Source organism: Amphimedon queenslandica, unplaced genomic scaffold (genome assembly GCF_000090795.2).
Source record: "Amphimedon queenslandica unplaced genomic scaffold, v1.1 AMPQUscaffold_12839, whole genome shotgun sequence".
In the NCBI taxonomy this organism is placed as follows: Eukaryota; Metazoa; Porifera; class Demospongiae; order Haplosclerida; family Niphatidae; genus Amphimedon; species Amphimedon queenslandica.
The window spans coordinates 18,907-32,470 of NW_003546925.1; the positions used below are offsets into that span (position 1 = coordinate 18,907).

The 13,564-nt window shown below is 33.6% G+C and overlaps 3 protein-coding genes and 1 long non-coding RNA gene across 4 annotated transcripts in view; 3 read left to right on the forward strand and 1 right to left on the reverse strand.

Annotated features, from left to right (window-relative positions):
- LOC100635494 (deleted in malignant brain tumors 1 protein-like) overlaps positions 1-751 on the forward strand; it is an 18,401-nt gene extending 17,650 nt beyond the window's left edge. The window contains exons 45-47 of the mRNA XM_020002758.1: positions 8-103; positions 179-286; positions 338-751. Of these exons, the coding sequence (XP_019858317.1) occupies positions 8-103; positions 179-286; positions 338-618 (485 nt within the window). The 3' untranslated portion in view covers positions 619-751. The remainder of the gene's footprint in view (positions 1-7; positions 104-178; positions 287-337) is intronic.
- Positions 752-8,481: 7,730 nt separating this feature from the next.
- LOC109586555 (uncharacterized) lies at positions 8,482-9,696 on the forward strand. Its single transcript, XM_020002760.1, has 2 exons — positions 8,482-8,706; positions 8,757-9,696. The coding sequence occupies exons 1-2, from the start codon at positions 8,649-8,651 to the stop codon at positions 9,512-9,514; spliced, it is 816 nt and encodes a 271-aa protein (XP_019858319.1). The 5' UTR covers positions 8,482-8,648; the 3' UTR covers positions 9,515-9,696.
- A 2,147-nt stretch (positions 9,697-11,843) lies between these two features.
- Positions 11,844-12,370, reverse strand: LOC109586556 (uncharacterized). The gene is made up of 3 exons (XR_002187091.1): positions 12,264-12,370; positions 12,102-12,153; positions 11,844-11,891 (listed from the first exon to the last, which is right to left on the reverse strand). It is a non-coding gene; the product is annotated as an uncharacterized LOC109586556 (long non-coding RNA).
- A 225-nt stretch (positions 12,371-12,595) lies between these two features.
- Positions 12,596-13,564, forward strand: part of LOC105314518 (deleted in malignant brain tumors 1 protein-like) — a gene marked incomplete at its 3' end in the record, with an annotated part of 14,592 nt that continues 13,623 nt past the window's right edge. The window contains exons 1-2 of the mRNA XM_020002759.1: positions 12,596-12,645; positions 12,691-12,808. The remainder of the gene's footprint in view (positions 12,646-12,690; positions 12,809-13,564) is intronic.

Here is a 13,564-nt window from a genome sequence, read left to right on the forward strand (position 1 = left end):
TTTTAAGCTGTTTGTGATCCTCCATGTGCCAATGGAGCATGTGTTGGTAACAATAGTTGCTTCTGTTCTGAAGGATATCAAGGAATAGCTTGCAATCAATCAGGTAGTGTAATAGACTAAATATAATGTGGTACTTGACGTATTAGACATGTCATATTGACATTGCTATTATTTCTAGTACTTTATGAATGTGAAGAGAATGTTTGTGTGAATGGAGGGACTTGTAGTTTGATTGCTGGAGACACTGTATGCAGTTGCTTAGATGGATATACAGGAATTAATTGTGGTACATTTATGGTTATTAAAATCAATACATATTATTATTTTAATTGTATAGAAGAATTACTTTCAAGCCCAACATCTTCTCCTTCTCTGACACCATCATCAGCCTCATTGTCTGTGCTTCTTGTGATAGTTTTTGTTGCTTTGACTGTTATTATTGGAGTGATTGTTCTTATACTGGTGGCAATATTCTGCATACAAAAAATGAAAAGAGATCTGAAGAATTCTCCTCAGTCCCCACTAACAAAACCTATACCTCTAGATGATGATCCTGAAGCAGATCCAGAATCATATGAGTTGGATCAGCGTTCTGAAGAACAAAAGGATAAGAATTAATTGCTGACAGAATAATTTTTTTGCTGCAATATTATTGTCATGTCTTGTATGTAGTTTAGTTTGAAAACTTTTAGTTATGTTAGGCTTTTGGAAAAGATATTGAGATAGCTTAATATCAATTTTACTGAAATTATTCATGAATTGAGAAATGAACACATACATGTACTTTTGTATTGATCTTTATCATTTTTTCAGTTGCTCTATAAATGAGCAAATGACCACTGACTATACAGAGCTTCTTGCCATTACTGTTCAACTTAATTGCTCAGCATCATTTGTGCCAACCCTGCCTACTAGACTAGTATGTAATGCTGATGATTTTAATGAGTGAATATTCTGTTGTGGATTTGCTGCTTTTTGCGTGGGAGTTGCTGAAATTAATTTAGCTATAATTTATGTCAAGAGTACATAATGTTTATGTTCACCATTTGACTTAGTTCATTGCATTATTTTAGTACACAGGACATTAGATGAAGCTATTGCTGTCAAATGGTACAATATTTGTATACTATATTTACATGTGCATATGCTCTTCCTCAACTAGTTTGATTAGCAATTTTTCCTGGTCATATAATTTTGATGCACACATTCAATGGTAGTGTGTGTAGTCTAATAGCAGAGGATTGGCACTTTTTTATTGATCACTCTTCACACGCAGTCACATTCTTATTTTCGTCCCACTATAACCTCTAATAGCTTAACCTTTAAGTACTTTTAGACCTGTCTGCAGTTGTGACTAGATTTGTCTTGATATGTTGTTTACCTAAAGATTGATTTAATAAGCATTAATATATCAATACGTCAATAATTAATTTACTCAGTGACTCAGTGACTTTCAGTATGAAATGGTACTATTTTGATGAAAAACATGCTTTCAAAGGGGTTTAGGGAAACCTACCATTTAATTAATGCAATGATATTATGGCCACTAATTCACTAAATTTAATTATAAAATTTATTGCGATTTTGCCCCTTTTAAATTACGAAGCTGTATGGTAGCATTTTTGTAATGTAAACCGAAACTTTTATGAACAGTGTAGATCTATGACACTTTTTTAAAAATTTGCTATCATTTTACTCACAATGATATTATAGAAATTTCTGATATGATTTAAACTTGCTAGCTACAAGGTCATAAAATTTTAATTTTTGTCTAGATCTAGATTAATTTTTAATTGTACAGAGCTATATGGTCATACAAGTGACTGAAAATGATTTTCGAACCATTAAAGTGATTGCTTATTTAGCCAATTTTTTGTTTTATTTTGCCCCACACTGTTTATTTATGTGGCTGTTGTTTATGCTTAACACATGTATAACTAACTAAGTCCTTATGATGTTGTCTCAGTCATCTGTTATTGCAAACGATACATGATCACATGTGTTATACATGACGATGCTTGGAACCACTTTAAGTTTTAGCTTTTTTATAAACAACAACAGAGTGCTCATTAAGATAAAAGCACAAAATATTTTGGTTGAGAGCTGCAGTGAGTAAATAGTAAACGTAATGGATAATAATTTTGTGAATGAGGCATACTATCGATCAGTGTCAGGTCAATCAACTGTACATCAACCAACTCAAGATAATAATACATATGAACATGTAAATCTCGATAAAAGGAGAATTGTGCAACCAGTAAAAGAAGCAGGATCTGTGATACAAGATGCTCCAAAGAGGTCAGCATGGAGCAAGCCAGTCATTGTCCTCACTGTACTATTAAGTTTAATACTAGCACTACTGGTTACTATACTTTGCTTAGTAATAGCTCTGATATTTGTAAAACCAGTCAGTGATGCTAGTGCTACTGACTGTAATTTTACTGGATTGATTGATGGTGTTATCTATGATGAGAAACTTCCTAACTTCACGCAATGGGCTAATGATGTGGTAGACAAAGTAAACACCAAGGTTAGGGAGACCTTTCCACAATGGGCTGATCATGTGGTGCATAATATTAAAAAGAGCTATTCTAATTTTACACAACAGACTAATGATGTAGTGCATAGAGTGAATACCAACATTACCTTAAGTATTCATGAATTTACTGAGCTTAATGCACAGATCCTGCAAACTGCCAGTAAATCAGTACAAGATCTTAATGATGTTACCAATGCTCTTACTAATGTAACTACCATCCTTGCTAATGTTAACAACATTTTTTCTATTCTGCAAGACATCAGTACCTCTACTGCTGGAGTGGTTGATGATGTACTAGTAATAACAAGAGAAGCATTGGCAGTGTTAATGCTTAGTAATTTTCTTCCCACATCTTGTAAGCAAATTCTTAACCAGTTCCCTAACAGTCCATCAGGGTATTATGTGTTAGCAGCAGGTAATGGATCAACCAACTATTCTGCTTACTGCAATATGGAGGAGCTGTGTGGTTCAGGAGGAGGATGGATAAGAATAGCATATCTCAATATGACTGATCCTACACAGAGCTGTCCTTCTGGGTTTAGAGTGCATGAGGAAGGAGGAGTTAGAGCTTGTGGGAGACAACTTGTACCAGGTTGTGCTTCAGTTCAGTTCCCATCCAATGGTATCTGCTATTCTCAAGTATGTGGTAGAGTAAAGGGATATCAGTATGGCTCAACAAATGTTGCTTATAACAATCCTTATGCTAATGATATCAACTCTTATTATGTTGATGGTGTTAGCATCACTCGTGGTTCTCCTCGTCAACATGTCTGGACACTAATGGCTGGTTTTAGTGAAATAATTACTTCATCATATACATGCCCTTGTAATACTGGAGGTACAGCACCATTGCAGTCTTTTATTGGTAGTGACTATTTCTGTGAATCAGGTAATATGCTTAATAGTGCATCGTCAAATCTTTATCCATCTGATCCACTTTGGGATGGGCATAATTGCCGAGAAAATGAGGTTCCTTGTTGTTTAGCTCCTGGTATCCCATGGTTTCACAGAGACTATGGTAGGAATATCACTACTGATTACATTGAGTTGAGGGTGTGTGGCAGTGATAACAATGAAGATAATCCTGTTGATTATTATGAGGTTTATGTCAAATAATTATTGAATAATAACTATTGTACTTGCAATATCATTTTGATACATTATGTATGGATTAATTTTTGTATTGCTGAAAAATTAAAAATAATTAATTACTAAAAGGTACAATTATTTATTTTTATTCCATTTTAATGCATGATACATACACATGCATATTCTTATATTATATAATTATACATGGAAGTTTAAACTTATTCACATCAAAATCATCAAAATTGTATTTCTTTTCCAAATTTTAATAATTATTTTAAAATTTGATGGAAAACTTTGATGCATATGCATGTTCTTGTGTTTCAGTTTATTTTGATCAAATTGGATTTTAATCAAATCAGTTCAAGAAGGAAGTTAATGATAAATCAGGGAAATGATTTCCCTGTTTTAAAAGGAAACCCTGGATTATATAAATTATAATAGTACTGTGACTGGAATAGTTTGCACAATAGAAATTAGAATTTATTTTCGCAGAGGCGATTATATCAACTTTACATTGCTTATGCTCACAAGTATTTTCTCAAATTAAACATACTTGGACAACTATTATAATATGTAATTATGATTAATTAAACTTGGCATTAGAAAAAAGATCTACAAAATTACACAATTACAACAAATCTACAACAGAGTCACGACTATCTAGTACTAAAAATCTACAAAATTACAAAATTAAAACAAATCAACAACTGATTCACGACTATCACTAAGTTTAACACTAGAAAAAGTTGGTAAAATTTCTTGCATTTGTTGATCGACAGTTTTATGTGATTCAGTCATGTCTAAAAGAGGTTTATCATCTTCATCTTGTTTCTTGGTAAACCCCTTAATTAGAGTATTGCAACACTTCATATATGATAACTGCAGGTAAAAATGATAGGCAATGATCAAAATAAAACTAAAAAGAAATACAGATAAACAAGTATTGTACCATATCAAAACTTTACTCTTGTCATTAAGAGCAACAGACAAACCAACCATGATACATAGGTTAAACAAGAACCATGTTTCAATAGCATTGTTCATTCTCTTCATGTATACTCCACCAAAACAATAACCCAATGACAGCACAATTGCTAACACAGTCAATAGCATTGCCAATAGAAAGTGCTGTGACTGAATGAAACTGTCAACTAAAGTAACTGATAACAGTACTGGTATCCTAGCAAGTAGCAGTAGGCCAGGCCAGAACCGATACTCATCTTTCATTGGACCACTATAGGCATCAATAATAGGCTTGAAACGATTCCAAACTTTCTTTAAAACTTTAAAATTGGAAAGATGCTTCTCATAAAAAGAATTAAGTAAAAGGAACAGTGTGTATGGTATGATAAAAAAGACAGCTACCATTAAAGCAAATGCAAATAGTACAGCATGCTTTCCTTTAGCATATTCAACATTAGGATCCTCATACCATAAACTAACTGATCTTACTGACTCATTTGTACAGTGAAGAGTTACTTCACGCTTGTGTAGTACAATAACAATAGTACGTACTAGTTTAGTATATGAGAGAAGGAAGAGTGTAGATAAAACAGGAACGGCATGAGACCCCATTAGTCTTGATATCTTACCATATCTCCTACACAATTGTATAATGATAATGATAATGATCCACAGGTAGAGGGGGAAAGCAAACTGGAGCCACTGCTTAGCATAACTGTCCATACCATTGTAAAAACATATCTCACTACCAAAGTCTAAGTTAATCCATGATATCACTTGACTCAAAACTGGCAATGCTCCTTTCCTTGAAAATACTGGCTCATATAACTTAACAATGTTAGCATAAAACAATAGACCATTCAGTGTACCCAATGATACTGTTAAATTGAGAGCAATCAGTAGAACCACAAGTAGTACACCCATCACAGCAAACAGAATAACCCATGCTATTGCCATGTAATTATTAGGACAATGTCCACACTTGTTTGATCCCATTAGTAGGCTGTATCCCTCTGTACATGATCCACACATTCTCTGTCCTCTGTTATTTGCACATTGAGTATCAGTGTCATTCAACTTGAAGGTAACAGGATTAGGAGTACAGTAGAGGAGACAGTCCTCATTGATGATGCAGGCACTAAGATTTGTTGTATTGGCATTAAAATGTATTCTGGTATTGTGTATTCCAATCCACAGTAGACCATTATGACTAATGTTAAGGCTACTAGCATTACACGTCACATTTTCTCTTGAAACACGTGGACTGCATGTACAGATACCTTGTGAACTGCTTGTACTAAAACCAATTGGACACTCATTAAGAGTATAATTAAAATAAGTACTAATGTGTTCAGTATGGAATACTATGCGGCCTTCATGATTAGGTGTGTATTCAATCAATGAGCAAGTATTAGTGATATATATTTGACTGAAAAAGGAAGGAGTGGATTCATCATAAACTTTTACTGTACCATCTGTGGCAGTTAGTGATCCAAAGTAATTGTAACCAAACAAAGCCACAAAAAATTTCAGTGTTTGACCTGGATATTGATTATTCTCAAAATCTGAACAGCTTTCAAGTATATTAGTAGGATCACAAAAGCATATTTCCTTTGCATTACCTGTTGAAATAATGTGTTGGTTTGTCAAATTAAACTGATTCTTGTTTAGAGATTTAAAGTATCCATATATGTCACCACCAACTAGTCCAGCACTATTATTCATTAGTGTAAGAGGTATGTTTGGTGCCTCTAGTTTTACGTCACTATTTGTTGACTCATCAACATAGATCCCTCCACCTTTATAAGAAGCATGATTATTAATGATTTTTAAGTTGGCTGATGATGTTAAGATTAATTTTGACGAGTCATTTATTGCTAATCCTCCTCCAACTGTTCCAGTGTTGTTGGTAAATATGAAATTATTTTTAATTGTTACCGACGATTTTATTAATGCCAATCCAGTTGAGTGACTGTTAGCAACAGTAACATTGCACATAGTAACAGTTGTGCTATAAACTATCGTATTCCCTCCATTTCCAATAAGTTCTGTATCTATGATATTGAATTGGGTCAGTCTCATGAATCGACCATCAATGAATAAGCCTTCATATGTATTGTCATGTATCAAACATGATTTAATAATGAAGTGATAGTCCATTGCTTCATGTAAGTTCATGCCTCTACAAATTCTAAGTCCCTTAAAATTATAATAAAAACGACTGTCCTCAATTATGATAGTAGAAGTTAATGAAGCATCGCAGAATTTGCAATTGTCTGATTTCAAATTTTCCTCAAAAACTATTATCATTGCCTCAGAATTAGCATCATGGAATGATGATTTGATAATAGAAACAGAAAAAAGACTATCCTGCAAAACCATACAAAAGTATGTGTATTGGAAATCTACGTTATCAAAAATGGTTGATACATTGTATGTGGTACCATGTAGTATATGTAGCTCCATTCTACTGTAAGTCAAGGTAACATTAGCCATCAATGAGTGATATATTAACTCATTGCTACATACAGTCAGAGGATCATAACTAAGTCTCACATGATAAGCAAAGAAAACTGATGATAAAACCTTGAGATCAAAAACATTTGTTAAACTTAATGTAGATCCATATGCAGCAAAGTAAGAGCCAGTTATTGTAATATTGGTAGAGGATCTAACAAAAACCTGACAATGTCTAACTAACATGTTAGAAATGATGATATAAATGCTGTTGTTGACCAAAATAAAAGCATAATTCCAACAGTTAATTTTAGGAGAACGATGAAGTCCATGTAGAGTAACATTTTTTACAGCATTTAGCTTTATGCCAACATCATTGTTAATGCTACTAGTTCCAATGAAGTAGAAGATCGTGTTATTGTATTGAGACATATTCCCAGCATACACTGATAAAGGATGACAAGGTGTATGAGTAACTGAACTGCAGTCATCAGACACGTAATACTGATGAGAGGAGACGCTGCAGAAGCTACTGAAGAATAAGAAGACAACTATAGCTATGAACAAGAAAGACATTTCTTGACTATTAGGCATGCACTAGCTTAAGTCCAATGACAACGATCATTAATGATTGTCTTTATATACTCATAATTAATAGGTTTTGTAATGATTACGTAATCTGTTTAATGCTGTTCAAATTTATCAAACAAACAATAACAATAAACACTGTAGACTCATGCCACTCCCTCACATAAAAGTTTATTATAACTTTACATGGGTTAGCAGATGGTAAAGTAATCTTAAAAACTGCTCATTAAACAAATCTTAAATAAATAAACACCATCTGTACCAACTCCCTTGCTTAAAGTTCAGCCACTTAGTAGCACCACACTAATAATTATTAGTGCAACTGCATGGCTATCTTAGTTCTATTTGCTGCCTTTCTCTAGATCTATGGCTAATTGGTTTTCATATGAAATTGATTTCTCTGCAAAATTGCATTTTATAGCCTCCTCACTGGACACTGTATAATGGTGTTTCACCAATTTTTATGTGGTAGATCTAGCTACTGAGTAAAACTATTATTTGTACTCATAACATAGCTATTATTTGAATAAAATAAAGTAACTTTAGCTATTAGCATTATATATCTATGCCATCACCAAAATTAGCAACTTAAAACTATTTATACTGTTATGCTCTCTCTTTCTCGATGGGGTCTATAAAACTGGTGCATGATAAGTATTTGACAAATAATTGGTTCTTCTAAAACTATTCTACCATTATAGCCTGTAGTCTAATTGACCACTTTTCAGTCAATAGCTAATTACTTAAAGCTACATCAATTTTCCCTAAAGGTTATTTTGCAGAATAATTATATAGTTTTTATTTGCTGGCAATTTTATATGTAGTGTACATGTCTTTACTCTTCATTACGATTAATAAATATTTTTTATTGCCTTTATTAGTTTACTAAAAATGAAATGCCACTAGTTTAAGTTAACCAAAACAACAGTCTAAAGATATCAAAACAAGACAATACGTATGTAAAAACAGGACAGTTTCCAGAGTTGACTACAGTGCATCACTTATAACCAAAATGCTAAAATCAGTTTTCTTGTGTATACTTCTACTCCAGTGCTATAAGAGATGCTCAAGTAGATCTAATGCTCTTTTAATGTACAGATACTTTAATAATTCTTTGTAGGTTATGATCACAGCTGTCAGGCTGTTGCTTGTGATGATATTAGAAATTACTGGCCAAATACATCATCAGATCATTATAAGATAGTAGGCAAAGGAGGCACAACTTATAATATCTACTGTGGACAAGACAGGTGTGGTTCAGGAGGGTGGACAAGACTAGCGTATCTCAACATGTCTGATCCTACACAGAGTTGTCCTTCTGGGTTTAGACTGTACCAGTCAGGAGGAGTTAGAGCTTGTGGTAGACCAGCAACAAATGATGGTAGCTGTGCTTCAGTTCAATTCCCATCTAATGGTATTAGGTATTCTCAGATATGTGGTAGAGTAGTGGGATATCAATATAGTTCACCTGATGGACTGATTGGGGGAAATCAGGATAACATTAATGGTTCATATGTTGATGGTGTTAGTATTACACGTGGATCTCTTCGTAATCATGTCTGGACACTAATTGCTTCATGGTCACATAATTACTGTCCTTGTTCCACTGGAGGCAGTGCCTATCCAGTACCACCTTTTATTGAGACTCATTATTTCTGTGAATCAGCCTCAGGTCAACTTTTTGCAAATATACTATGGGATGGTCAAGATTGTCGTTATAGTGACAAAGCTTGTTGTTCAGCTCCTGGTATCCCATGGTTTCACAGAGACTATGGTAACACTACCACTACTGATTACATCGAGTTGAGGGTGTGTGGAGATGAGGGAACTGATAATGAAGACATACCTGTTGGATACTATGAGATTTATATCAAGTGAACTATTGTAATTGTATAAAAAATAAACCTCATTGCATTAGCACTATCAATAATAATTCACAGGATGTTATGTATACATTAATAACCTATAAAATTAATTGCAGCAACTAAGCAAGTACTATCCTAGCACACATCATGCCTTGATAATTTTGTCATCCATAAAATGTAATACTGAACTAAAGTAAATTACGTATACATGTACTCACATTGTACACTATTCCATCATTCCTAGTAGCTCTCTTCTTTGGCATTCTTTGTTCATCAGATGCATGTATATAAGTTAGACATCTTTAGCTTATTCCATTTATGACTTTGCTTTATCACAGCCAAGTAGTCCCAGGCCACAGCTAGCTTTCTCAGATTACATTTAGGGTCAGTATTGATAGAGACCTGATCAGAGCTAAGTAACTACTGAGATAAAAGGGCAGCACAGCAGAACATTACACTGGCTTAACAGTGTCCTCTACACTCCACTGTATCGTACCTAGTAAATAACAATATGTGTAACTCAGTTGAAATACATGTACATGTACGTGTATGTCAGACATGGGGTCAAGTACCTTATGGTGGGTATTAAATGTGCTCTTAAATTTTATATAGAACTTTTAAGGAGACTCTGATTTAGCGAAATGTGTAATATTAGCAAAAGTAGAAAAAATTAACAGTGAAATTCCCATTCAATAGCATCCATTTAACAGCAAAACACAAAGTGTTATCTTGTTACAGATCTTGCCTACCTTGTGCACTTATTTGAGCAAGCACATTATACAGGATACTTTTCAAATTTTGGCATAATTTTAAATGGCTATAACTTAATAACTTAAATTGGAATTGGCTCAAACTTTCTACATAAGGACATTAATATGTATCAGAAAATGTAATAAACATTTGGTGTGATTTTGAAGGCATTTTTTGGGAAAAAGCATGGGCTATTATAGTACAGGGTATTTTTTAAGTTTTGGCTATTTTTTAAAATGCATGGCTATAACTTGAAAAATTGAAGTCGGAATCAGCTCAAACTTTCTACATAGCATAAGGACATCAATATGTATCAGAAAATGTAATAAAAGTTTGAAGTGATTTTGGAGTCATTTTTTGGGAAAAAGCATGGGCTGTAGGGTATTTTTGAATTTTGGCCATTTTTTAAAATGGCCATAACTTGAAAAATTGAAGTCGGAATCGGCTCAAACTTTCTACATAGCATAAGGACATCAATATGTATAAGAAAATGTAACAAAAATTTGGGGTGATTTTGGAGCCATTTTTTGGGAAAAAGCATGGGCTATAGTACAGGGTATTTTTCAAATTTTTTTCATTTTAAAAAATTGCCATAACTTGAAAAATTGAAGTCGAAATCAGCTCAAATTTTCTACATAGCATAAGAACATCAATATGTATCAGAAAATGTAACAAAAGTTTGGGGTGATTTTGGAGCCATTTTTTGGGAAAAAGAATGGGCTATATAGTACAGGGTATTTTTCAAATTTCAGCCATTTTTTAAAATGGCCATAACTTGAAAAATTGAAGTCGGAATTAGCTAAAACTTTCTACATAGCACAAGGACATCAATATGCATCAGAAAATGTAATAAAAATTTGGGGTGATTTTGGAGCCACTTTTTGGGAAAAAAGCATGGGCTATAGTACAGGGTATTTTTCAAATTTTGGCCATTTTTTAAAATGGCCATATCTTGAAAAATTGAATTCGGAATTGGCCTAAACTTTCTACATAGCATAAAGATGTGAATAAAGTCAATAAACACAAAAAATATTTGCTATATTAATATATTAAAATAGGTATAAACCTTCATTCTTATTCCAGTTGATTTCTCTCATAGCAGTGATGACTTTATCCAGTGTACATGTATATACTGTTTGCAAAGACTTGTTAATTCTGGCTCCTTCCTACAATAATATACATAAAATGTATAAATAATGATACTGAAATAATACAATACAATATTGCAATCAAATCAAGCTCAATTTTTAGTGTTAGTATCAATTAAGTATCAGTGATTGACCTTTAATCTTTCACCAGAAGTCATTGCAATGCCTGATCTCTCACTGCCGGCCAAATCAATGAGATGATACGATTGACACAAGTGTAATCCTCACATTCAATAAGCTGAAATAATAATAAAAAGTAGAGAATGAGTGATGGAGGCATGGGAATGAGATATAAAGGCATGGGAATGAGATATACAAGCATACATGGGAATGAGATATGAAGTATGAAGATATCAGAACAATATTGATATTTCACCTTATAGTCTGACTGAGTGAGTACTATAGTGTGAAGACTAAGTGAGAGCAAGAGCTCCTCTTATTCATTCCAGTGGCAGCTGTGGCTCAGAACCTGTTACCCAGTGCTAGCCATTGCTGCATGAGAAAAGGAGAATAAATAATAAAATAAATAACACAAGCTGTTTTAGTATTATCTCATGCAATATTAGTGAATGAAGATGCAACATACATGTATCTGTATGCACGTATAGTAGAGAAGTGAAAAAAGTATTGTGTTCCTTTCTCTCTTGCTCTTTATTCTAATCTCTTCTCTTCTCTCCTTCTCCCTCTCATTTTCTTTCTTACGTCAATAAGTCTTCAACATGGGGCCCGTCACTGGGTGTTCTCTAACTCTTAACTACAAATATACATGAAATAGCAATGATAAAGCACACAGTATATATATATATATATATATATATATAGTATATAGTGTACATGTGTAATAATAATGAGCTGTGGTCTTACATGAGTTTTGCTCTTGTTGTGTTTGGTTGATTATTCCACATACTTCTCCCTGATCATACAGTTCATTAGCAAACTGTGGTATGAGACCAAGGGCTGAGGACTTACCCATTGTACTGAGAAGATGAAAAATAGTAAGGAGCTAAAGGATAGATTAAAATCAAATTGCTTTTTTGATACTTTTAAATCATAAAAATGGTCAAAATTTAATGGACCAGCCAATCAATTTTTTAATACTATTAGCTAGTAGCTCATAGAGCTATCTATTATAAATTAAATTTAATTAATAACTAGGGCGCGAGGACTGGAGAAAGATCTGATCTAACTGAGCAGCGAGAGTTTGTTGTAGTGTTAGCAAGATCTTTTCTACAGAAAATAATTTAAAGTATGTTCTTCTAGGTGTTATTTTCTTTATGTTTTTCTTAGTTAGGGCCTTATTATTCATCTTCGAGTCTCATATTTGCGTCACGATTAGAGCATCATTCTGAAGACAAAAAAAGAGTGCGGGCAGCTTGATTGGGATAATTGGACTTGGATCTAAAGCAACTGTAAGGGATGACACGAAATTAAGTGTTTGCGTAGTCTACATCTAGAGTTTGGTTGTCAAGTCAGTATCTAGTGTCATGAATCAAAGTTCATATGACTGATACTGTAGTGGGTTTATTTCGAGGATAACAAATTCACGGATTTTTAAAGATTCGCGAAATTAAATTCCTTAAACAAGGTACAAGATGGGCAAAAAGTGGCAATTCGCGAAAATTAGTTCCTTGAACCTCCGGTTACAGGCCATTAGTGAAAATTATTATTCTGAAAATAAACCCACTGGTGGTATTTAGCAAGGGGATGCACTTGATCATAGTGTTTGTCAAGATGATCTTATCAGGAAGTATATAAACATACAAATATAAACAGATGGTTAAAAATAGAATATAGATATACAGCTAGTGACAAACACGAACGGCGGCTGAAAACAAGAATATACACAGAGAAGTATGGAGCTTTGAGAGTATCTCTAGCTTGATTCTCCTCCACAGCAACTTTTGATGTCTTGATCAATAGACCAGTTGGCACTAAGCATATTCATAGAATTTTAAGTATATTCATCATGATACCGTAAATAAAGTAAAATTCTCCTACCGCCATTTTTGGAGTCATAGTTTATTAAGAGTAGAATGGGAGAAAGTAATATCTTTGCTTCTATAGGTCCTATAGTAGCACTTATTAAAGTGCATGAGCCCACCATAGACTGTTGGAGGGTATCGATAAGCAGTAGCAAGATTGCTGTCACGAATAAATACAGCAGT

Coding starts and splice junctions, on each gene's coding strand:
- LOC109586555 (XM_020002760.1), top strand. CDS start 8,649: ATGCTAAAATCAGTTTTCTTGTGTATACTTCTACTCCAGTGCTATAAG. Junction 8,707..8,756: donor GTGCTATAAGAGATGCTCAA/GTAGATCTAATG, acceptor AATTCTTTGTAG/GTTATGATCACAGCTGTCAG.